Source organism: Magallana gigas, chromosome 10 (genome assembly GCF_963853765.1).
Source record: "Magallana gigas chromosome 10, xbMagGiga1.1, whole genome shotgun sequence".
NCBI lineage: Eukaryota > Metazoa > Mollusca > Bivalvia > Ostreida > Ostreidae > Magallana > Magallana gigas.
This window is the reverse complement of record NC_088862.1, coordinates 16022261-16049091: the sequence shown is the minus strand read 5'-3', so window position 1 is coordinate 16049091 and position 26831 is coordinate 16022261. Positions and strand designations below refer to the sequence as shown.

Below are 26831 nucleotides of genomic sequence, written 5' to 3'. Positions count from 1 at the left end.
TTGATTTATTAGATATATGTGCTAGGTGAAATCATTTTTTTCTCATGTACATTGATATCTATTCTATGAAAGAGTGTAATATTTGATGAATGTGTATATATTTTTGCTACGTACTAATTAGAAATTGTTATTATTATGATTTTTTTTACATGAATGACGAGGACGTCATTTATTGTAACAGGGGGGAGAATGTAATAGGGGTCATATTTTCATATATATTTATTTGTCAAATACCTAGAACGTAATTACTTCCATTTCAATTTTTACTTTTTTCCCAAAAGAGTTATCTCTCTTTGATTATTGGGTACCTATGGATCAATATCTAAAAATATAAGGAGTTTTCTGATCACGTGATTTAAATAATAGTATTACGTATTTACCCAGAAATTACACCTGGTCAAACCAGTTTATTGTATTTTGCGCCATTTTTTTTGGTATAGTGTTCACCGCAGCGAGTGTCCATGTACATCTTTCATTGAAATTTATTCTGATCACCGGCTGTGGGTTTTCATTTCACAAATGGGACCTGTTTTCTTCTTGAATAAATCAACGAACCCAGCAGTGCACTTCGTTTGTTTATAACATGTACAAGTGTCCCTGTTTCACCAATAACTATGTGGTTGTTGTTTATGGACACACATTCTTCCCAAATTAGTATGTAGATAATATATTGTCGGGTGTTAATATTTAGATTACCCTTGGCCCAAACTACAATATTGAAGACAGCACTTGCGAGTGTGTGAATGGGCAGGATAAATGTCATCACAAGGCCAGCATTCTTCTCTATGGGTATGCAAATGAAATTATATTGCCTATCTGATGAGAGAATATGTTCTGACAACCAGAATTTTCTCTATAGAGATCTACAGAGCTGATCAATGTATTGAATTCAAAACACATAGCTTTTGATTGACTAAAATTAGTATATGCTGTAATTTATGATGAATTATTTTATCACCACCTGGTATTCAAGTACATTTATGGAATTTGTTGAAAAACATATCACTACAGAAAGTATATATTCTACATATTTTATCCAATCTACAACAGGTATAAAAACGTATCAAAGACAGATGTGAGGCAGTTATGGATAAAAAATCCAAAGTCAGCACCACCTCGCCAAACCAAAACAATGGAGGAACTGTTCCCTGCACCAGATCGATTTGTAAACTACAGGTTAGCAAACAATAATTTTATAACTGTATCTGTTCTACATGCATATGATATACAAACAGTTAATGATTTTATTTTTGCAGGGTTTAATATAGCATGGGTTTTTGCTTTATTAATTTTACTGTACATGTATATATTTTATCAAAAAACATTAGGGCAACAAATAGACCAGTTAATGATAGAGACAGAGAGTTCCTATATCACAAATTGACATCTGTGGGAAGATTTTCAGGTTAAATCTGGTGCTTTATGTTGATAATTCATTGTTACCAGTTTCGGTATTTAAAATTTTAGATTATTACTTGTTTAAATTAAACAAGACAGGATGCATAGATAAAGAAACACTCTCTGGATATAAAATGAAAATTTATCCAGTGACATTGATGTTAAAGGAAACTCTAATAGACTAATAGTGTCATTGATGCAATACCTGTTTTTTTATGTTTTTATGTTTTTAACTTATATGCCAAATTTAGTTTGTTTTGTTTTTAACATTTTATTCTGCAAAGGTTATTATTTGATACTAACATGGATTGTACATATTCTCAAGAAGTATTTTATCTGCAAAATCTCAAATGTTAAGTTGTAACAAGTTATATACATAAAACAAAACAGCATTTACCTTACACATTTAGTGAAATACATTCATTTTAATGTTTATTTTCCTGGCATGTTTACAAACTTCACCATGTATTTATTATATAGCAGTATTTTTCTCATGTAATTATATACATCATGTAAATTTATATGCATTAATTGGTAATATAAATATTTTGCAATTACATTTTTCTTAATTTCAGTTATTTGAAATAAAGGTACTAGACTATGTTTTCCTGGTAATCTTTTAAAACATTTTTATTTAATATTTAACAGCAATGCATTGGATACTGGTCCCAGAGCCACCTGTGCCTAGGCTTTCTTTACCTATTGTTGAAGACCTCATTTCAAGCCAGGAATTCATCTCCTCAGAAAACCCCATTGATTGGATGAAGCAAAAATTAATGATAAATGAGCAGCAAATTCAGCAGGTGATTAAATCATTCATGCAGTTTCAAATGAGATATTGTACCATCAATGACTTAATAATTATGTATTTTTTAATGAATGCTGGTAGAGATGTTTTGTAGATTGCCAGTCTTACCATCGGACAAAAAGATAACTGCTTGTGGTCATCAGTTCGCAAGAATAGATTGACAGCCTCCAACTTTGGTTGTGTTTTGGCAGCAATCAAGAGAAATAGGTATTCACAGAAAAAAGTACACATATCAGTAAATGTAGAATTATGTGAATTAAAACTTATCTAACTTAATTAACTTATTGATGCCTTTTTCACAGATATCCAATTTCCTTGTACAAAAGACTATGTTCAGCGTATGATCTTTCTAAGAAGGATGCCATCATTTGGGGGATGTGCAATGAAAAGATAGCCATTGAGAAATACAAAACTTTTGGGGATGCTGTTGTAGAGCCAACGGGTGGGTATTATTATACAGGATAACCGATAATGCGAAAATTATTGTCAGTGATGTATATATATTAAATATAAGGTAACTGATAATATGAAAATAATTCTCATTTTTATCTTAAACTTTGTCATTGAAAATTCAATGTTCCTTAATAGGTATCTGGCTTCACAAAAATGGGGTTCTTGGATCAAGTCCAGATGGAATCGTACGTCAACCTGCGCTGTTTGGATATTGTTATCAAGATCCAGCGCTTGCTGACATGCTTCAGTTATATAACTTTCGACCAGAAATATTGGAGGTGAAATGCCCCTTTTCGGCAAAGGAGATGACTATTCCTGAAGCTATCGAAAAATTGAATGATTTCTGCTTAGGTTGGTTACAATTATGATTAATGGTTTTTTTTTATATTTCAAAGACTCATTTACAGAGTTAATTATTCCAAATTATATGAGCAATATGTTTTTATTTTGAAACAAGATAGATACAATATTTATATATCAAAAAGAAAAAAGTCTTTTGCATGATCAACCACAAAAAAGAAGATATTTAATTTATGATGTAGAAATGACTGGAAACATGACCATTGTAATTGTTTTTTTAACTTACAGAGTTTCAAGAATTCCATGGAGTGAAATCATACAAGTTAAGAGAAAACCACCAATATCATGATCAGGTCCAAGGACAGCTGCACATTACTGGAAAGTCTGCGTGTGACTTTATGGTTTGGACACCAAAGGACTGTGCGATTGTTAGAATCACAAAACAACTCAGTTGGGAGGATAATATATCTGTTTTGACAGATTTTTACTTTGATAAATTTGTTCCCCATCTGCAACAGCTATAAAAGTATTAAATATGATAGCAACATATTCATACTCTTGATTTCTAACATTTCAATCTTGACATGTCTGGCCTTAGACTTGGTTGGGCCATTATTCTTGTCCCCATCCACAAAATGACAGCTGCAGATCCTGTCACTCTGCAACACTACGGCTCTGTCCTTACGTCTGCATACATACATGTAATAACGTTTTTATTTAACATTAGCATTTAGATACACACATATTAAAAAAATTTCACATTGTTTATTCTACAAGGGACCTAAATATTCTTCCCTGATTCTACCTTGTTCTGCAATGACATTATAATAATGTTTACCTGCATAGTTTTTCCCATTTCGTTGACAACCCGGCACTGGATGGGAATCTAAACATCTTGCATGTTCGCCGTAATCCCTGGTGATTACACCCAAACACAAAACAAATCGTCATTGTCGGTTCACGCGTTATGCACTGGTCTATTATTACGTCTCGGTCAGAGTCAGAGTAAATTCGAACTACAATTGTCTCCGGAAGTTCTACACCGGAAGTGAGACTTTACGAGACTGTGCAGGCCTCACGGATTAGTGTCTGACTCTCTGAATTTCTCATGTGTTCCCAAGTCTAGAAGTCAAGTGTTTAGTGTAGAGTCTGTGAGAGACGGAGATCTACGGTAAGTATATTAACGCCAGCGATCAAATACAGTTGGGTTATCTCAGTGAGGTTCGTCGAGACTGAAATATCAGAATCTCAGACCAGCCACTCAAAGTGATTCAGAAAATTTGCCCCAACTTGGGTCGGTTCTTACGATTAAGATTTGATAGATTGTTCAAAGTAAAAAGTCGAAGCGGGCAGTTGATTCAATTCAAGATTTACACGCGTATTTCTAGAGTGCCTTACATAATTCATGAACAATAAGTAACAACAACAGAAAAATCCACTGCAGACACGTATTTTCCCAATCGCAACTTCTCGGGCCTTTCCGGCAAGCTCGGAAAAACACCTCGAATGTATTACCTAAACGTCCATGACAACCCCCCTTTTTGTAAAACTTGAAATAAATAGAACACATTTTACGATCTGTTGAGATGTGAGCTACACTTCATTAAAGTAAATGATATACACTAAAATATAACAAAGAAGCGACATACAAGACTGTCTAGCCGATACTTATTTTAATGGGAAGCGACTCCATTTTGTATAAAATTCTAACATCCGGTGATGTTAATACATTCGAGGTGTTTTTCCGAGCTTGCGGGAAAGGCCCGAGAAGTTGCGATTGGTATTTTCCTGAATAGGAATGGTTTCGTTTTAGTCAATGAAATACCTGGAATTCAAAACGAAAGAAAAATTATTATAGTGAATATTCATGAGTATGACGTAGGACGGCCTTACGGACCCCCTCTACCGCTTACCGAGCGGTATAATAGAGAGGATCCGCTAGACTGCCTTACATCATCCTAATAAATATTCATGAACAATAAGCAACAACAAAATCAAACCCCACTGCAGACACGTATTTTCCTGAATAGAAATGCTTTCGTTTTTAGTCAATGAAAGACCTGGAATTCAAAACGAAAGTAAAATTATCATAGTGAATCTTCATGATATGACGTAGGACGGCCTTATGGATCCCCTCTACCGAATAGAGAGGATCCGCTAGACTGCCTTACATCATCCTTATAAATATTCATGAACAATAAGTAACAAAAAAACCATCAAAACAAGTATTCATTTTAAAGGAATGATCGGCAATAATGATATTTTGATAGCAAGAAGCAATCAACATGATAAGTTTGATGTAAAATAATTTAAAAAGTATTGTATTTTTAAAAAATATAGAATATTTTGAATCTGTACACCATAATTTCATCATTTTAAACCGTCAACAAAATTTAATTTTGAAATAAATTTGGGGAAAGTCGTTCGAAAACTCCTTGTCTAGTTTTATATTTTTAACGTAATTATTAAATGTTAACGTATCTTCTTCAGAATACTGAGTAGGGCTCTAAAAGAGCATTAATTAACACGTATACAAAGAAAGAGTTGTATTAAAATAATTTAATATGCGACTGAAAAACATTGAATGCCATCGTAACTTGCTATTGAGGTCGCATTATAACGTAACCTTGTTTATAAATCAAGCCGTCTTCCTAGCTACTATTATGCAACATCAATAGATCGAGGTCAGTTAATGGAGCATCTTCTTATGATTGAGGTCAGTTCATCGAGGTCAACTGCATTACTGAATGAACCTTTCGATCGAAATTCTTGCGCGTCAGACAAAATGTACATTCTTGAATTAACAGGTCGAACTTTATTTTATGTATGTTTGCATCTCTTAAGGTAAATGAATTGAAATAAAACCGAGTAAAATGTTATATAAATACTAAACCAAACTTCAAGTTTTTATAAGAACTACTTATGCAAGCGGAATGTGTGCGCACGTGGAAGCATTTGCCGGATGCCTCATATGGACACAATAGTGATCGGCTGAAGCCGATCACAAAAAACCACTGCAGACACGTATTTTCCTGAATAGGAATGCTTTCGTTTTTAGTCAATGAAAGACTTTGTTTTTATCAAAATACGCTGAATCTCCTCATCTCTATTCACACCTACACACTTGATAGTTCTATAATTTTATTTATTTTGGCTGATGCAAAAAATAATTTTAAAATCCCCCTCTCTCTATCCTATATTTTTTCAGAGGCGGGGATCTTGATTGCTTGTAGGAAATGGCCTGAATTAATCAATGATACTCCTTTTATAAGTAATAATGGCATATTACTGAGAAATTTTGGTTACCAAAATTATAAAAAAAAAAATCTCTCTATTTGTTTCATTACTTTATACAAAGACGACTTTTCTGTAAATTACACAATTAGATCAATCGCGTTTCAAAGATATTGAATATTTAAAACAATATTTTAAAATATATATTTACCGACTCAACCAAAAAAAATAGAGTAGATTAAAATCTACAGAAACGTGAGGGTATCTGAGTGTAAATTCCTTGGAATTTTAATTTTCTCATCTGTGCTTCCTTTCCATCATTCACATTTTTTTCTTGTTTACGAGCACCTTGAATTCAAAACGAAAGTAAAATTATTATAGTAAATATTTATGAGTATGACGTAGGACGACCTAACGGATCCCCTCTACCGCTTACCTGCATGAACGTTGCTGAATTGAATTTGGTAAGCAGTACACTAAGAAAGTGAACATAAACATAAGCACAAAGTGAACGATAAACACAAGGTGAACACAAGATGAATGCAAGAGCAGGAGATCCCGAGAAACTGCATTTGTTCTTATGTCAGGGCCATGTTTCCCCCCCCCCCCCCCAAAAAAAAAAATGGGCAAGTCAATTAATATGACCAATATACAGAATGTACTGCATTATAAATACAGAGAATATTATCAAGTTGTAAACTAGGAGATATTGTATTTATTATTTTTATTTTAATTATAATTGAATTGAAGTATGTTTAGGATATTGAGATTTCTGTTACAATTTAGAGTATCCATTGATTTTCTTGTAGGTTGACTACAGAAAGTGAACCATGGGTTCCCATAGAGAAATCTATAGAAATGGGCATGGGCAAGGTACGTTGACAGACATATAATTGTATTTTTTAAAAGGAAAGTTTTACTTACGGTAAAGTGGAGGGACGGTGAGGGGAGGTGTATTTTGCATATTAAGCAGCGAAGCCTCGAATGACTATAAATTCCTAATACATGATTGGATAGAGGTAAACTACCTGTTCTGCATGCGTACACTCAACCCCATAGAACCATCAAATCCAATTAAAATCTTTAAACATGTTAAACAACTATGAATACTTCTTACAGAGAATAACACACCTGGAAAAAGTCACTTAAATTAACAGTAAATTGTTTCATTAGCACATTTTTCAGTTATTTGACATATCTACAGTTTATTTATCATTTATTTGTATCTTTCATAATATGAAAGATATAATGATAAATAAACTGTACATATGTCAAATAAGTGAAAATGTGCAGTTTGGGCATAAAAAATGAATATCTGAAAAATTCTATTCTTATCAGTAAGTAACATTTTACAAAAGCCCCTGCGGGATTCATACTGACAGGATGTACGGATCACAATTCAGACACTTTATCCATTTGGCTATTGAGTAAGTAACTTGTTGCCATCGATAAAATATTAAATTCTTTTAATATAACAAAATGTCTTTTGATCAGAAGTCAGCCATTTAGTGATGATGTGTTATTCCACCTTAAACATCACAAAAAACAACACATGCCAGGGCTCAACTTGATATGAAGACTAGTGAATCGGATCTGTACTTTAGATTTTATTTTACTGCTGTTAAATCTGACTCTCGTTGTTGTTAAAAACAAAAGTATATATAATTATGTATATTTGTTGAAAGTTTTTATAAGGTTTTTTCCGAAGTTAAGCTCCTTTATTAAATTATTTGGTGTATTTTAAAATATTGTACAGTAAATATTGTTTAGTGTGAAGTTGGAAATTGGGAAATCTCGGAAATAGCGAAGTTTTGAAGAGTCATCACGGTAAAATTCTTAACAAATTCTTGTTATAATTTTACCATTATAAGAAACTCTTTTTTATTTAGCAAACTACTTTTGAGTCCTGTAGAGGTGAAAAATAGCGAAATATACATCTTTTCGAACAATTTTTTTAAAATTGTTAATATGGATTGACATGATTGTTTGAATACATTTATTTTCATTCCTATTTTTCAATTTTTAATTCAAATTTTTAAAAGTTTTCAAAAAATGTATTTTTATTTATTTTTCTAAATAAATAAACAATGATGGTGGTCATGTGAAAAGAAATAATTTACAGGTGGAACAATTTGGCTATGCTTATTATAATTATTTATTCATTATGCGATAACAATGAATTGCAAATATAGCTAAGTAAATTAAATGGTCCTTAGGAATTCGCAGATGCTTTAAACAACTTTTACTGTACATTGCTGTTCATTATGTTCTACAGTAGTTATGTGAAGGTTAGCTTTGGCTTTGTTTTTTTTTAAAAATTTCCTTTAAGAAAATTTGTGGTGAGGTGTGCTATGAAGGGTCTGCATGGTTGTATAATGACAAAAGTTCTTTTACAGACATTGGAGGAGACGGGAATTGCTTCTTTAGATGCCTGTCACTACATTTGTATAGAGACCAAAAGTATTTTGGCAACATAAGGAAGGAAGTAGTGGAATATATGTCGAACGATGAAAAGCAAACCAAAGCAGAGAAAGAAAAACGATACCGCCAACTCATTGAAACGCAAGACGAATATGATGATTATGTAAAGTGAGTGTGTCATATAGAGCAACAACAAAATTATGAACATCAGTTTGTCCCACTAGTGATAAAAATTCCTTCCATTTTTGAAAAAAAAAGTTTCTTTTATTTTGATCAAGTATCAAATAAATTTGTGTACTTAGATGAATGATCTGATGAAAATAATCATGTAATTATTTTGCTTCAATTTATTTCTTACTAGATGTCACAAGAGAGATGGAGAATATGCGACTGACCCTTTGGTCCAAGCAACGGCAGACAAATACAATTTGTGTATTCATGTATCTAAGTACATGTTCTACAATGGTTCCACCACTACTCAACTGTTGAAGGCATCACCCGTTCAACTCAGTGGAAAGAATAGGATGAGTGGAAATGATAGAGAGCAGCTCTATTTAAAACTGGAGAACGATCATTATACCTTCGAAAAGGGTATAGCTTGTATTATTTCTTTATTTCCATTTATTAGATGTTTTACGGTATTAATTGTTTTTGATCATTTTTATTGAAGTCCTCTGTTTGTTAAGTTATATATACAGTGCATCACAGAGCCTTTTGGCACAAGGGAGCAGAGCCTGCAAGTGTCAAAAGGTTTTGTGACATATTCTATACTGTTAAGCTTGTTTTACCAGTGCTTTGCAACTTGAAAATCAATTAGTATTAATTGAAATTGTGCTGAAAGTAAATTATTTATACCAATAGAATATTAGGGAATAGGAATTTTGACAAATTATGTAATCATTTACTTTATTTAACGTTTCATTATTTTGCCTAAAGATCTTTAGGTGAACTTGTAAACAAGAATTGCATTGTGTATTTACACTTGGCTTTAGTAGGTGGTACGCAAATTTACCATATTTTTCGAAAATTAGGTCGATACTGTTTATAGGGCGAAGGAGTCCGTTTTTAGCAAAAAAATAGAAAAAAGTATAAATAGGTCGACTTTGAAGAATTTGTGGAAAAATTACCGCTAATTTGAATGATTAAATGGTTTAAACTAATAACATTGTTATTGTAGCCTTTTATTTTAAAATTTTACAGTTTTAAACAAACGGGAAATAAAATGCATTCCGTAAATTTACACATATCTTAGGAAAATGTCTAAAAATGTATCAAATTTTTCAAACCAATTAATTCAGTACAGCCGGATGAATTTAAGATCGTTTGTTTAACACTTCCCTGCCATGTGTACAAACTGGTGTTAACGGGGGTATAGTAACCTAGCCTGGAGGCATGAATACGGTAGCACATGCAACCTTGTGTCTTTGTTGCTGATTGAGTCTAAAGTAACATATGAATTAGTTATCGGGAGATTTCATTTCATCCGGTTCTGTTGCTGTCCATTTATCGTCATTGCAATTATTCTCAACGATTTTTGGATATATTCTACCGTATGTGGCTTAAACAATATGTTCATAATCGTGAAAATCGTTCACGCCTCTGTGTGACTTTTTACTGTGTGTATAACACATGGGTCAACCTCTCAAAGCCTGCGGGCATGAGTAGCACGAGAGTTCAACTGTGTATAGACAAAGTAGGCTAGTACCCAGACTGATTTTAGAGACACCTGGTTTAGTTTCATCGAGAGTTGTTTTTTTTTTAATATACAGGGGAAAAAAATATCGATTTCCTGTTTATTGTAAGAACATGGACAGCACGTTTTAATTGAAAGATGTTTCAGTCTTAGCGATCGAAGTAAGAATGTAAGAAGAAATAAATTTATTCACATTTAATGTTGTTATGATGTATACTTCTACAGTATATTCAATTTGATAGAAATTCAAACGATTTTTACTTTGATATTCAAGCGGTATTGTAGTAAACTCTCCTGATTTTATTGGAGGCTTAATTGAATTTCGATATTAGATTTTCCAAAAAAAAAAAAAAAAAAAACATAAATAGGGCGATGCAATGAATAGGCGAAGTTGACACGTGCCAGGGAAAAAAAGTATCAACCTAGATTCCGAAAAATATGGTACACCCGGCTTGTTAACCAATTAGATCTCACGATATAAGGAAATAAACATTGACCATTGTTTGGTTTTGGATTCATGTGAATCTCATTACAGAGAAGAACATCAAAATGAATGGAGATGAATGGCATGACCTCATCACTCCTATAAGTACATCAAATGGACCCGATCGATGTGAGTGCAGGGATTTGTAATTTTGAAGGTGCTGTCACACAATATTTCATCCGATATTCTCATCTGATTCATTGTTGATTAAAATTGTACCATGTGATTACGGTACCTAATTCAAAAGTCAAAAGCAAAGTCTGAAATCTGATACAATAAGATTTTTAATTGACTTTCTGGCATGAATTGAGATGTCATAATGACTTTTCCTTTACATTAATCATATATTCTTGGGGCCTCAGTATTAGCCCAGGGATCATTATTAAACGTATCAGCAATCAACTCCAATTGACTTGCCTGAGCAAGTCAATTTGAAATTTGATGAAAAATTGCATTGTGTGACGGCACCTTTAAACCTTGTTACAGTGAAATGAATCTGATTCTTGCAAAGTATTAAAATTAAAATGAATAAGAAAAATTTTACAATATTTTTTTAATATTTTTACATTGTGAAGCATTCATTTACATTCTTTGGAAAATATTATTAAACTTTATTTTGAATGTAACCTTCGTAAGATATAATGCATTATTCAATTAAAAAAAATCTACAGTAGGGTTTCAATTATATCAATTATGTATAGGAGTCAATATAACACTTTTATGTATTAATTTATTTCTGATGTTATTGAAATTTGTTTTTCCTTTTAGTTGGAGATAAGCATTGCAGGTTGGCATTGGACAATACAAAAAAGGATACCTCTACTTTTCCTACTGCAAAAGAAAGTTTGGGAGGATTGGATACTGGTACATTTTTAGCTTACTTAAGTCGGGGGGAGCTTATTCTATACCCTCAACATCCAGATTTGGTTGAAGTGAGCTATTCTTATGTCCATCTGTCTGCAAGCGCAACTTCTCCCCCCCCCCCTTATATTTTTTTTTATTTACTACTGCATGGAACAGTCTGAAAATTTGTACATATGTTGATCACCATCTGAAGATGTGCACCTGCAATTTTTTTTTTAAGATCAGACAAGATTTATTGATTTTATGACAGTTTTCATTTTCCTTATTCTATATTTATTGTACACTGATGTTGAAAGGTAAGGGAGGTAATCTTTACAGATTTTATTTATATAAATACATCCAGATTGAGGTATTTTGTCCCTATGTCTTAACTTAATTTATTTTTTATAAGTTTTTTATCAAACGACAATGATAAATTCTTATGAGCTAATAAGAATATCAAAGACAGGTGTGGCTGAATTCATTTGTCCCAAGGGGGCTGTTATCTGAACCATGCATTGTTTAGATGGAGCATGTACGTGTTTAGGGAAAATTGATAATCTGTAAAATGTGCGGTGGTTTTGGGGCTGTTTTAAAAATGTTTCATGTAAAACAAAAGTTTCTATCATCATTAGGAAATAAATAATAATATCATTATTAATAAAGAAGTTAACTATTTTTAGAAGTTGTTTAAATTTATTAGTCAAGGAAATTGATGAAGTGACCCTATAGGGCATTAATTTAAATGAAATTTAAAATTACTGATATAATTGTAGTGTTTTGGCAATTTTAAAATTGTTTGTAATATTAAATTTTCTTTTTTTTTACATATTTTTACATAGTATGGTAATTATGGTAATGTTTTGGGAGTTTATTAAATTTAACAAGCTCATCAAAGAAAATCATAGTCCTATGGGATCAATTTTCTGATATGGAGTTCCATAGGTTCCATTTGTACCATAGGAGAAAGTGAGGAAAATTTGAAACAACTAATTGCTTCTGTCAAGACTCTTATTAGAAAGATATTCAAAGTTTTATCAACAGAAGAGTATTGCTTGGCTACCATTTACTGCAAAGGGAGGGGTTATTGTCATTTTGTTGGTTTCTCTTTAAAACAATTAAATAAAATATCATCAGATACATAAATTTGTAAATGTATTACTGTTATACATATGTATTTACAGTGAAATTCTGACAATTTTGATTTTAATTTTTCTTTGTTTACTAATTTTTTTTTTACAATTCTAGACTTTTTTTTATCTGTAACCTTTATTTAACCTTTATTATTCAATTCAGTTATTTGTCCCATTTGAAATTAGTCTTGCGGGGGTATTAGTCCCATTAGGACAGTTCTAGTTTTTTAATTTGAATATATAAATATTTTGTTATAAAATTCACAGTTCACAATAGGCAAAGTTTAAACCATACAAAGTAGTTCAGCACGACCACTGGCTCTATTACGATCAATCGAGGCATTCGTCTTCAACATCCCCAATGTCCTTTGTTTGACAGTCTCGTGTCTCGCATGCTCTCTGATTTCACACATAAACAAACATAAACAGCTGACTACCAGAACATAACAATAATATCCATGATGACACAACCAGACTTCAGCATGTGTACTTCTCCATTTACTTAAATTATGTCTTCTTTCTTTTTATTGCATCATTCATTAAATCGGTGAGCTTTTCTCCAGGTCTGTGCAACTCAGGGTAGGCCTATTGAGAGGATAAATAAATTGGTATCAGTGAAATTGTTTAAGTTTTCATATATTTCAAGCAGTTTTTAAGAAAAACAAGTTATTTATAATAGATTACTTAATTAATATTATCAGATTATACATAAGAAGAACATGAATTCTTTTCTTTGTGTCATAAAAACGTTAATCACAAAAAATGTAGTTAGAATTATTAAGGTCTTTCGATTCCAACTATAGACCTTTTAGCGATTGTAGTGTTTCTTCTTATCCCCCCCCCCCCCTGGTTCTGTCCACAAGATTTCTCAGAGATGGCTGGATAGATTTTCTTGAAATTTTTAGGAGTGATAGAAAATGATAATATCTCAAGCGATTTTTCATTTTTTCAAAATTCATTTTCGGTCGTCCGTTTCCTGTCCCGCAGCAAAAAGCTATGGACAATGAGATCTAAGAATCAGCAAACACTTGAACATCTAAACTCTGTTGGATGATAGCCTCTAGTTGTAGATGTGTTTAAACTATTTTGTTTTGTTCGTCGTAACTTCCGGTCGTCACCGGAAGCACTTCAAAAATAATGATTTTTACGCATTAATTCCTTTCCCATAGAATAAACATATAAGAAAAAATCTATACATAGGTAATCTATGCGATGTTATATCAACAAAAAATTCTACTTCCGGTGAGATATCTCAATTATCCCAGGTAGCTTTTTTAAAACACATTTTGTTTCCACGAGATCTCAGAAACTAGAAGTGATCAAAGCACGAAACTTTTATGGATGATAGACATTTGATTGAAGATGTGTTTAACCGGTTTCATTTTGTCTTCCGTCACTTCCTGTCCACACAGGAAGAGGTCATACAAGTCGTACTGTTTATCAGTTTAACTTTTTTCCTTTGATATTAGAAGTAAGCTCGATGAACCATATTGTACATGAAGAAAGTATACAAAAAATATTTAATACAATTTAAATTGAGCACTTCCGTTTGTCCGTTTTCTGTCCCGAAATAAAAAACCTTATTTTGACGAGATCTCAAAAACGGTGGCGACTTGAACAATCAAACTTTGTGGGATGTTAGACCTATGTATGTACATGTGTTTACACTATTTTGTTTTGTTTGGCGTAACTTCCGGTCGTCATCGAAAGCACTTCAAAAATTATTATTTTTTACTTGATTTATTTTGCATGGAATAAATATATCAGTATACAGTCTTAGATATTACATCTTTATAATGTTAAATTAGCAAATAAATTTTGTCTTCCGGTGAGATATCTCAAATATCCCTATGTAGCTTTCCTTTTTACAAATGTGATGTCCGCGAGATTTTTGTTACTGTTTGTGATTGAGACACGAAGCTTTCAGAATGATAGACATTTGATTGAAGATGTGTTTAACGGGTTTTATTTTGTCAACCGTCACTTCCGGTTCTCACTGGGAGGGTTCAAACAAATTTTGTTTTTAACAAGTTTAACTGACTTTCTTGGGTGTTTCATCTAGCCTAATAAACAATGATGAACGCTAGGGCCAAAATTAAACATGTTTATGTTTCCCCTAACGCGACCGACCCAATTAAATCCCTTCGACTGAATTGTTTTTTTTAAACGTGGAACAGAGTTTTTTTTTGGTTTTTTTTGTAAAGAAATGTAATTAACCCAAATTAGTTTTAGGAGACCTGTATCTTTTTTGTTTTACAATCAGTTTGCTAGCCTTGATCATCAACATGGGCGAAATACTGTAGATCGCTTTGTGATCGGTAACTTCGCCGGAATTTCCTCCGAAAGAAAAGTTGAAGTCGCCCTGTATTCTGAGTTCACGATCAGTAGATTAACCCCAAAGACATAAAAATGATAACTATTTCATTCAAAAGACGTTTTTATAGCCAAGTAAATCACTGTGGTGATTAATAATTTGCGATTCTCTAATCTTTTATGGGTTACAATAAATAAGGTTGATGCAACGTATAGCCTACTGCAGTGCTGTGCATGGAAAATTACAACGATCTTTATCATGCACTTATATAGTGTTGATATTACAATAAGTTGGTACAGATGTAACTTGTAAATAGTAAATAACTTTGCCAAATTAATGCTTAAATAATCATTAAACCATCTCTCTACAGTTATCTTTAAAAATTAAAATGATCCTCTACAATAACGGTTGGGTCTATAAAAACTATAATGTATTTTCAATTATGCCCTGGCAGAAAAAAATTATTTACCTGCCTACCTACCCAATTTCAAAATTTAGGGTCGGGTTAGGGGAAACATAGATATTTTTAATGATGGCCTAAGCAAATGTACAAGAAATACCAGCTTTTGTTTTTATTAATCACTTCTGTTCGCCCGTTTCCGGTCACGAGACAAAAAATATTGTTTCAAAGAGATCTATGATTTGGCAGAGACGTGAACAACCAAACTTTTAGGATAGATTGACTTATGATTGTACACATGGTTAACATGTTTTGTTTGGTTCGGCGTTACTTCCGGTTGTCACAGAAAGTACTTCAAAAATTGATTTCTTTTTCATTCTCGTTGTTTTACATGGAAGTAACAGAAAGTTCTTCAAAAATTGAATTCCTTTTCATTCTCGTTGTTTTACATGAAAGTAACGTTTGGATATATCATTCACAATAACTATTATATCCACTATTTTTTCTATGTGACAGAAGCATTGTCTTACAGTTAAATTGATACATGTATATCAATACGGAAAACTTTTTGCCTTTGCAACAAGAGTCTAGTTTAATAACAAATTTGTTAAGTAGATGTGAGGGCATATGGCTTTGCTGCTGTCCGCCAGTCTCTCTATCAGTCGGTAGATCGGTCAATTGGTCAACCAATAGCTTCCATTCATTTTCGTCGCATGGGTTGTAAATATTGAAATGAAATTTTGGTATGGAGATTTTATAATATCAAGTTCCATCAAGGGCAAAATCGCGCCATTTTCGACAGAGTTTTGCCCCTTAGACATGGAAAAATTCGAATTATTGCAATTTCTGTTCATTTTTTCTTTACAGAGGTGCACTTATTGATATGAAATTTGGTATATAGAATTATCTTAATAATATTAAGGTCAAGTTTTATATTGAGATCAAGCAATTTTTACAGAGTTACTAGCCTTGGACTTTGAAAAATTCTAATTATTTTCAGTTTCTGTTCATTTTCTTTGCAAATATTTCCAAGGGAGGGGACAATAAATGTTTCACAAAGATTTCTTGTTTTAAATTGCTTTGTGTATTTAATATATATCCTGCCATTCATTTGTCAAGTAATGAAAGAACCTAGGATGTATTAGCTTGCTTACTTTTCCCTTTGTTGGCTTCTAAATTTGTCAATATAAATGAATTGTAGTGAAACAACTTAAAGAAAAACTCCAGGAAAATCTTGCATCCCAAGAACAAGAGCCACCCGTTCGTATAAAATCAGGTGAGTTAACTTTACTCATTTATTGATGTTCTCGAGAGATATCCAGTATTACATACATTATGATTTATATATATCAACCAGTTATATTTAAAATAGAGAGTTACAACTTTTAAAAATGTGTAAAAATCAAGATTTCTATACCAGTAACATACATATATTGAGAATGTATACATAACAAAATATACATGTGCTTGTACTATTTAAAGTTTTTGTCATGCAGCCTTTAAATTAAAGGTTATGTATGTAGTAATTAAATTCTGTATTTTGAATCACACTCCACATTAATCTGATAACAGAATATCATCTTTGAGCCAAATGTTCTAGATTAAGTAGACTTGCATGTAAAAGTTGGGTCACTTTCAGACTATGTTAATCTAAAGGTGAACACGATTGATAAAAAACACAGGTACATAAATCCCATCAAATTGGTTACATTTGATTGGCAGCACACATGAATTTCTGGCCAACGTGAAGAAACAATTAAAACCAAAGAGATCTACATTGAACATACATTGAAGTTCAATGTAGATCTCTTTGGTTGACACAATTTGAAGAATATAAATACATGTAGTGAAGAAATCAATGAATATATTAAACAAAAATTACTTGCAGTTCCTGCATAAATGTAAAGAAAAAAAAACGGTAAAAATTCAACTGACCTGCATTATTATCAACTTGTTTAAGAGTCCTCCACACACCTCTTGATGATGATACTTACACGCCTATTCCTCTAAATTACTTGAAGATGTGGATCTTTAGCATCTGTTCGGTTTGACATTGGCTCCCAAAAAATCAATTTTTGGGAAAAAATAAACTTTTTAAATGTTGCTGCTGTTAATGAAAATTAAAATTCCTGCAGTAATCAAACTCGGGACTTGCGAGTTGGTAGAGCGAAGCAACACCCATTGCGCCACAGAAATAGACAACAAATATTTTGGCAATACATACTGTTTCACAATGCGCTAAAATCACCATGTTGTGACGTACTGTCATAAAAAGTAGAAGTCACAGGGTGTCAAGGATCTTTAAAATGAACCTTGTTCTATTGCAATTTAATGGTCTTTCAGTTTGTCAATATAAATGAATTCAACTAATAATATCTTTGTAAAAATTTGCAGTGAGCTATCAGGGATTGCCATATGAGCCAGAGACATCCCATGGAAATAAAAAACCATTCATTTCCCTGAGATCAGGTGAGTAAATACCCATAAATTAAGGGGGAAAAATTGATATTGTGTGTGCGTTTGTGTTTGTATTTATATATTGTATTTTTTTATTTCAGCAAAACTTCCTGTTCATTTTAAAAATGGTTCAAAAAATGGCAAAGAACAAAACCGTGATAAGGATGACAGTAGTCCAAACTCTCCAACAGAAAAGGTAGAATTATTCCCCCACAAACAAAGAAATGTTTTTATAATGCATAGAACATGTTGAACAGTCTAAAAATTTGAACATATATTGAACACTTTATGTGAAGATTTGCACTTGCAATTTTTATTAAGATCAGACATAAGATCTTCTTCAACATACATACTTTTAACTTGTATCATAGATAGATGGTATATAACTGAGTTGAACCTTACCAAAATGTTTGACCTTGACCTAACATTTTTATTTCAAGGTCAAATTAGAAAAAAACCGTTCTTGTTCAAATTCTAAATATACTTTTACAGAAGGATTTCAACCTTTAAACAAAGAATATTAATAATGCACTTAGTTATACTATTACCTAATATTTGACCTTGACCTTGTTCTACTCAAGATCAGATAAAGAAAAAATAATAAAAAAATTTTGAGTTGTATATTGAATACCATTTGAAATTAAGACTTTAAACTTCGAGCATAGGTAGATGGTATTAAAAAGGACTTCACGACACCGAATTAAAACTTTTGACATTGACCTGTTTTATTCTTCAAGGTCAAGTGTTTTCTAAAAAATATTGTCCGGACCATAACACAAGACCCCTTCAACATACATACTTTTAACTTATATCATATAAAGATGGTATTAAACCTAGCTGAACCCCACCAAAATTTTTGACCTTGACAAAAAAATTCTATTTCAAGGTCAAATTAGGAAAAAAAACTTCATTATTCATCTCCTGAATATACTTTGACAAAAGGACTTCAAACTTTAAACAAAGAACAATAATAATACACTGCGGTGTACTTTTGATTTATATATGACCTTGACCATGTTTTTACTAAAGTTCAAATTAAGAAAAATAATAAAATTTTGTCTGTGTTGTAACTATAATACCTTTTGACATTAAGACTTTAAACCTAAAACATAGATAAATGGTATTTAGTGAGAGTGCACAGCACCATAATTGTTGACCTTGACCAATCTTGTGTCTCAAGTTAATTCATTTTCTAAAAAATATTGTACGAATCATAACACGAGGTTCCTTAAACATACAGATTTTAAACTTGTATCACAGATAGATAATAAGTAGCCTAGATGGAACCTACCAAAATTTTTGACATAGGCCTTATGTTTTTTCAAGGTCAAATAAGAAAAAACATTCTCGTCTTTATTTAAAATATACTTAGTAAAAGGACTTAAAACTGTAAACAAAGAACTAAAATACCATGAGACACACTGTTGTTAATTTTTTTTACCTTGACCCTTTTCCTAACTCAAGGTCAAATTAAGAAAAAAAATCATTTTTTTCCAGACCATAACTTCAAAATTCTTTGACAGAGAGTTTTGAACTTAAAACATAATTTGATGATCTAGTGAAAAAGTGAACCAAACCCAACTTTTTGACCTTGACCTTTAAGGATCTCGGGGTCAATTATCATAAAATTATTCCTTACAATAATGACCTGTATCATATATGGATGATAAATGACATATAGCTGACATCATTCTTTTTCACTTATTAAATTTGCCCCATATTGCAATCCTTGGGAAGAAAGGGAAACATGTGTTTTTTTAGCTCACTTGAACCGAAGGTTCAAGTGAGCTTTTCTGATAACTCATCGTCTGTTCGTCCGTCCGTCTGTCCGTCTGTAAACTTTTCACATTTTAAACTTCTTCTGAAAAACCACTGGGCCAAATTTAACCAAATTTGGTACAAAGCATCCTTATGGAAAGGGAATTATAAATTGTTTAAAAAAGGGAACATCCCTTTTTAAAAGGGAGATAATTGGGAAACAGTGAGTATATGGTGCGGTTCTTTAAAAATCTTCTTCTCAAGAACCGATACACCTGAAATGCCAATTTTACACAAAAGCTTGTATATACATGAATAGTGAAGATTCTAAATTGTAAAAATTGTGACCCTCGGACCAAAACTGGGGCCCCATGCTGGGTTCAAAGTTAAACATAGAAATACTAGAAAAAATGTTTATAAAATCTTCTTCTCAAGAACCACTGCACCAGAAATGCCAATATTAAGAGGGAGTCTACGAGAAAACCATGCAGAAAGCTATTCATGTTAGGTTCTTCATTTTAGTTTCTTTTATCATAATTATCAATTTTGATATATTTTAAGCATTTCCTGTGAATTTGGTCAAAATCTGGTAATTGATATGGATTACAGCACCCCCTATGGTTGCCATTAGCAACAATTCAAAAAAGTAGTGAAAATCATGAAGAAAATACCAAGTTAATGAGTAGCTGTATTTCATTTTAAACAAATTTCAATAAAAAATATATTTGACATACATACATATATAAAGAGTGTTTATCATATCCATCATATAAAATTTTAAATTCTGAAGGCACCAAAGAGAGACAACTCTTACAATCTCATAATGTTCTAAAAATAGAATTTCACTGATCTTATTTCATTAAAATTCTAAGAGCTATAACACCTGATACACACTTTAGAATAAAATAATTTTTGTATTTTCTGGAAGGTCTTTAAATAGCATATTTTCATTAAAAAGGAATTCTTCGGAAACTAAAAAAGCAACAAGCTATGCTTAAAACAAAGATACATCATTTTTATCAACAAATCCATTTTTTACCCATACAGGAACTACATGTTTCTCTGTTATTTAAAAAAAAAATTATTGTAATATCATTTGATAAGGTCAACATAAAAATCTGTTTTTTGTCATAAATTTAACTGTGCATTATGTTTTGAAAAAAAAAAATACAATATCATAAAAAGACCCACAACTGTCTCTCATTATTTTCTTAATATTAAATTTTAAAAGTTGTCATTTTTGCTAGAAAAAATAATGCTAAGCTTAATTAAATAAACAGTCTTGTATACATATTGTTGATAAATATTATTTGATAAGGTCAACAGTCAAATATTTGCACTTTATATAAAGCTTAAAAAAGTACTTTACACAGTATTTCTATTAGAGTAATTAATTGCATCTAAACAGGTATTACAATTCATTACATTATAATTAAAGGAATATTCATTGAAAATGTATTAACATAGAAAATAAATAATTAAGGCTAGAATGATAAATTATCACACATGATTTTAAACATCAATTTTTTTTCATAAAATCACAATTTCAGAGTAATTTCATATTTAATTCAAAACCAGTATTAATGCATACCTACTTGTCTTTTTCATTTACATGTAACAAACATTGCTAAGGATGCTTACAAAACTTAATTAATATTGTGTACAAGAATGTGTTCAAGAAGTACAAAAATATGAAAACTTCTGGTACTTATATACGTGTATGCATTTTAAATAATAATTATCGAAACACTGTAGTCATTAATTTTAGTCTGTCTTTTAAAAATCATACAGGATACCTAACTACATATATTTACTCACAAGAAGCATTCAAGAATGGCCAAGGACTAACTTAAATTTGTGTCACAAAATTCCTGTCAGTACTGGAGAGTACACAATTAACTCTCTCTATAGTAAAAAAATCAAACAATTTTAAATCATTATTTATCCCACCATCACATTTAGAACAAGATATCCAAAAGTAAAACCTATTCTGCAACATTGTTGAATAAAAGAGCAAATTTAAATTGTAAAATTTTATATCTTTGAAAATTATGGAGATTTCATTTAACTCAATATTACAGTATTCCTGCTAGCCTATCATTTATAATGTCAATATTTGCATAAATTAGGTAAACATGATTTCCAACAATACCGATCGATATAATCCAGTCAAATGCATTTAATCCACAAGTTCATTTGCTATGTCTTGAACAGTATCAAAATGTTCTGCTGCCTGAAGACTACAGATGATATTTTCAAGAAGTTCATCCTGCTCATCACCGACCTCCTGCAACTTCAACCGCTTAGCCTGTGAAGTAGAACTTGACAGTTTCTGCTTTTTTGTGACAAAACTGGCAAAAACACCTCTAATCTGCTGATGTGTCAACCATTCACATGAACTAAAAAGTCTTTTCCCATCTGAGTCTTTTTCTGATCGCATCTGCTTGCTTACTGTGTATGGGTTTGCCTTTCGACCAGTCTTTTCCCCTTCATCAAAAATCTCAAACAAAAACTTTTTCACAGCACTGGAAAATCTTGCACTTTTCTTCCTTTGTTTCAGTGCATATGCCTGTGTTTCATATGAGACTTCATCAGCCACATTCCGATCATCTGTTTCAATGCTAACAATGGGTTGAGTCGATCTGATTTTGGTACATGCCTGCACCCACATTCTTTTCGAGGTGTCCAGTATGTTGTCAGCCTCTTCATTGTCGTACACATGATTACCAATAGCTAGGTGGTTTAGCAGTTGACTCTCTTTTCTGAACTCTTTTACACAATCAGGATCACAACATGACAGTAAACGACTTGTAGTTTTCTTTTGTCTTGGTTTGTCAGTGGGTGGTTTGGCGTTTGCAACAATCTGTTGTGAAAAAATAGAAGTATTACATGCATGTTTACTCAAATGTATGAAAATCGCAATATACATTACCGGTAAATTGAACAATATAAAACAAATGATACTTTTAAGATTAAAATCTTACCATAGCTTCTTGGATGTCCATCATGTTTTTTGTAACACTTTCAAGCTTTTCGGATGGAATAAGCTGCTCTCCGAAACCGTAAGACTTGAATGCCAAAATACCACTGTCCATAAAGGTGAAGTTGTTGTACTGGCTTATGGGGATCTGAAGCTGACCTGACAGTACAGGCTGGGTGCTCATATCAACATCAATGATGGAAGTGAATGTATTTCGCACTCCCCCATGACTCTCAAGGGCATCTTTCATCTCAAAGACATTTGTGACATTGTTACCTTCATTGATGTAATTTAAGATGTGCATTCTACAACTCCCTGTGCGCGAGTCACACAAATCTTTGCCAGATTGTGCTTCACTAAAATTATACTCTCTGATTGTCACATATGAATCGTTTCTTAATTTCCAAAGGCATGCCAGAAGAGGGGTACAGTGGTAGCATCCAGCATTATCAGAGCGTAAATATACTTCTCTCAGATGTGGGTGACTCTCATGAAGCATCTGCAAAGTGTGGGTAAGAATTTTGGAAACCGTGAACCATCCCTGTGTTCCATTTTGAAGAAGATGGACATAGGAAAGAATGTCTAATGGTTCATCATCTTCTGTACCATTTTTTCGTACGAGGACACATGATACATGCCAGCTGATCCCTTGCTTTCCGAACCATTCACTCTGAGTTTCTCTGAATGTCTGTGGCAAATATTTCATTGCCCAGTCCATGATTATAAATCCTTGATCTTCTCGAAGGTCGTTCAGAATATCTCCCTTACATGCATCCTGATTCACAGTCCTTATGCAATGATTTCGCCAGTTCACTATTTTCTCACATGACAAGTCTACATCATGTTGAATTTCCTCTTTCACATTAGCTTCACAGTGGACACCTTTAAGGCACTGAGCAATTTCAGTGGTGACATTTTTCACTTGGTGACAAGATGAGCAGGTCTCTGAATGTTCATGATCGCAAGGGGAATCAGATGAAGCATATTGCATGCAATGCTCAATGCATGTGCTTTTTGTGATAAGGTGTGTCTTGAAATCATTCTTCAGATGCAATTTTACAGCTTGTAGTTGATTCTTGAAGTCCTTCACTTTTAACTCATCAAGTCCTAATTCAGATAGTTTTTCCACTGCTTTCTCAATGATGGAAATTCCTGATTCTCCTTCACTGGCAAGGTTGTCAATACCATGTAATGATTTCATCTGTGATGCTGCACACACTTTCACTATCTTATATAATGTGGCTCTTGATGGAGGTACAATATCATTGTCCTGGCAATATGCAACATATGCAGTGATGAGTCTTGATGCAATCATTGTACGGATTACTTTAGGTATTTTGACTTCCAATCCTGACGAGAGCTTCAAGTGTTTGGAACCAAAACCCACTGTATGGAGGTACATAGGAGCTGATATGAACTCTATAAAATGCAGAATTTTTCCTTTTGATATTCTGACTCGAACAATCTTTGGTGGATCAACATAATGCCCAGGCCAGTAGGTAGCTGCATGTTTTCTTGCCATATCAATTTGGTGGATTGTCATACCCTCAATCATTTTCAACAATGTGGCTTTGCTATATTTATTGGCAATGAGGGAAAGAATCTGAGTTCTAGTTGTATGGTCTGCTGCCTTCTTATATGCCTCAACTACCGTGTCCGTCATTGAATCTTGTTGGGATACCACTGAGCTGCTTGATCTGTAGCTGCAGACTACTTCGTCAACTAGATCATGACCTTGACCAGGAGCTATGAGGTCACAAATAAATTCAAAAGCAGCTTTTGCATGACGCACATAGTATGCTCTGGTTGAGTACTGCAAGTCCTGTAGAGGTTGGCTTGCTTGAGAGCGAAGGAACTCCAGGTGGCCATTTGTCAGCATTTGCATGGCATCATTGTACCTCTCCCTTGAAGACTTTTGCATATCTGACCAATTTGATGCAGCAGTGGACTGAGACAAATGCAATGCTTCGCTGTCTGACATATTGATGTCTGTAAAAAAATAAAATGTATTACATCTTTGAGGGTTTCTTACACATGAGGGGATTTTTGTTTAACAATATATTGAATGAGCGGAAAACAGTACAGAATATTTTCTGTTCGCATAGAATAAATAAATCTTGTGAGACAAATTTATAAGGTTAATGACTAATAAAGACAATATAACAGTTAAAAAGTGGAGTGAATATCTTATCAAAGCTTTCAACAAGATGCCCATGGGGCTTATCGGTCCCCTGAGTAACTGCAGTGTGGCTTTTGCAATTATGTATGTTCATGTGCATTATAATTACAGGGCTATTAATGATATTCTGGGATTGTTTAATCCAATAAACTTTCTAAATTCTAAAAATTATTTTAAAAAATTGTAGCATAACATACAGTGACATAATTAAACAAATCTTAAGTACAAAAAAATAATCAGGTGAAATTACACCACCCTACCCTATATAATCATAAGAGCGCTGCCCTAACACCAAAACCCCTGACCAAGGGGCCATGAAATTCATAATTTTGAAAGAAGCACTCTTCCTCATCATAACTATGTACATAATTCATCAAATTAATACACAGGATTGACAGTGGAGAAGATTTTCAAAAAATTACTGCAATCATTTATAGTCCCTACCTAACACCAGAACCCCTGACCCAGGGGCCATGAACTTCACAATTTTGTAAGAGTCACTCTTGGACTGTTTCATCATCACTATGTACTTATAGTTCATCTGCTTTATATTCAGGATCAAAGAAGAAGATTTTTTAAAAATCAATGTATTTCACTATATAATGCTTAGAGCCCCGCCCTAACAGCAAAACCCCTGAACCAGGGGCCATGAATTTCACAATTTTGGAAGAGGTATTCTTCCTCATCATAACTATATACTTAGTTCATTGGCTAGGAGCAGAGGAGAAGATTTTCAAAGAATTAATGTATTTTTTATATATACACATGTTATCATTAGAGCCCCGCCCTAACACCAGAACCCCTGACCCAGAGGTCATGAACAATTTTGGAAGAGGCGTTCTTCTTCATCATAACTATGTACTTAGTTCGGGGTTGTCTCTAAAAATTGAAGTAGAAGGAAGAAATAAAAAAGTAGAAGGGGGGTCTGGGGGTGTAGCTTATAGCTAAATTGTGTTTGAAATGCAATAATAGCTGGGTAATTATGTCATTATAGGCAGGTAAATACCCCACCCCTCCCTTCGGTCTTAGGTACAACCCTGTTAGTTCATTGGTTTCAGAGAAGAAGCTAAAAATGTTCAAAAGTTTACGACCGATGAACAACAGCCGAAGATGGACATAAACAGATAGAAATAGGTCACTGAGTAACTCACGTGACCTAAAAATGTGATGCAAAATCATCTTTAGACTGAGTATACAGTTTCAAGTTATGTTTAATACCTTATGTGGTGTATTCCTATAATTTATATGATAGGTGTTTATGTTCACATCTTTAAGTGTATATTTTTTTTTCCATTTGTCAATTACATTGTACACAGGATTTCTCCAACTGATTCATCTGCACACAAGTCAGTGAAGTGTATAGCGATTTTGTTTATCGTTCATTATGATTCAGGACATTCTGCATATTGTGTATTTATATTGTTCAATTATTATCATATGACTTCTAAGGGCCCAATTTCGGAATATATTCATCTTGTCTAATTATAATATATACCGGTAATTATAATTACAATAATTCTATGAAAAATGTCATCTGATTAGTCTAAACAGTCAATTAATATGACCTGAACTAAAAACCATGATGTAACTAAACATATTCTGATGTCAGCTACACAATGAAGAACACATGAGCAGATAGAGATATCTTTCCGGGGGGGGGGGGGGGTGGGGGGGGGAGGAGTCATTCTTAATATTGTCAATAATTATACTGTGTGATTTTAATAAATTTTAATTTTCCAACTCAATCTGCTGACTCTGAGTGTTTTATGGAAACTACCATGTCCAATCTAAAAATGAGCTTTACATCAGACAAACTTTATAACGTTGAGCCCTGCATTTCCATATCATTTTAAAGAATTATAACCTATTTAAATAAGTCAAAAAGTAGCTTCTAACACAACCAACACCTATCCCTTTATTAAATTAGGATGCACATCATTACTTAAAAGTACAATGTTAAATATGATAAATCAAGT

The 26831-nt window shown here is 32.6% G+C and overlaps 2 protein-coding genes and 1 long non-coding RNA gene across 4 annotated transcripts in view; 2 read left to right on the top strand and 1 right to left on the bottom strand.

Moving 5' to 3' along the window:
• The first annotated feature begins 821 nt into the window (after nt 1–821).
• LOC136272071 (uncharacterized) lies at nt 822–3508 on the top strand. Its single transcript, XM_066072910.1, has 6 exons — nt 822–1176; nt 2047–2201; nt 2301–2413; nt 2509–2648; nt 2795–3010; nt 3248–3508. The coding sequence occupies exons 2-6, from the start codon at nt 2049–2051 to the stop codon at nt 3481–3483; spliced, it is 858 nt and encodes a 285-aa protein (XP_065928982.1). The 5' UTR covers nt 822–1176; nt 2047–2048; the 3' UTR covers nt 3484–3508.
• Nucleotides 3509–4006: 498 nt separating this feature from the next.
• The window catches only part of LOC105332715 (uncharacterized), a 31704-nt gene continuing 8879 nt past the window's right edge, over nt 4007–26831 (top strand). Inside the window, exons 1-9 of one of the 2 annotated variants that reach the window (XM_066072908.1) lie at nt 4007–4130; nt 7003–7066; nt 8590–8782; nt 8976–9205; nt 10843–10920; nt 11560–11655; nt 16683–16757; nt 17876–17950; nt 18040–18134. In XM_066072908.1, the coding sequence (XP_065928980.1) occupies nt 7024–7066; nt 8590–8782; nt 8976–9205; nt 10843–10920; nt 11560–11655; nt 16683–16757; nt 17876–17950; nt 18040–18134 (885 nt within the window). In that variant the 5' untranslated portion in view covers nt 4007–4130; nt 7003–7023. The remainder of the gene's footprint in view (nt 4131–7002; nt 7067–8589; nt 8783–8975; nt 9206–10842; nt 10921–11559; nt 11656–16682; nt 16758–17875; nt 17951–18039; nt 18135–26831) is intronic. The other variant, XM_066072909.1, reaches the window with a different exon arrangement.
• Nucleotides 20897–26831, bottom strand: part of LOC105322774 (uncharacterized) — an 8138-nt gene continuing 2203 nt past the window's right edge. Inside the window, exons 5-6 of the long non-coding RNA XR_010709956.1 lie at nt 22681–24665; nt 20897–22559 (exon numbers count right to left, since the gene is read on the bottom strand). This is a non-coding gene — a long non-coding RNA (uncharacterized lncRNA). The remainder of the gene's footprint in view (nt 22560–22680; nt 24666–26831) is intronic.

Coding starts and splice junctions, on each gene's coding strand:
- LOC136272071 (XM_066072910.1), top strand. CDS start 2,049: ATGCATTGGATACTGGTCCCAGAGCCACCTGTGCCTAGGCTTTCTTTA. Junction 2,649..2,794: donor TGCTGTTGTAGAGCCAACGG/GTGGGTATTATT, acceptor GTTCCTTAATAG/GTATCTGGCTTCACAAAAAT. Junction 3,011..3,247: donor ATTGAATGATTTCTGCTTAG/GTTGGTTACAAT, acceptor TTTAACTTACAG/AGTTTCAAGAATTCCATGGA.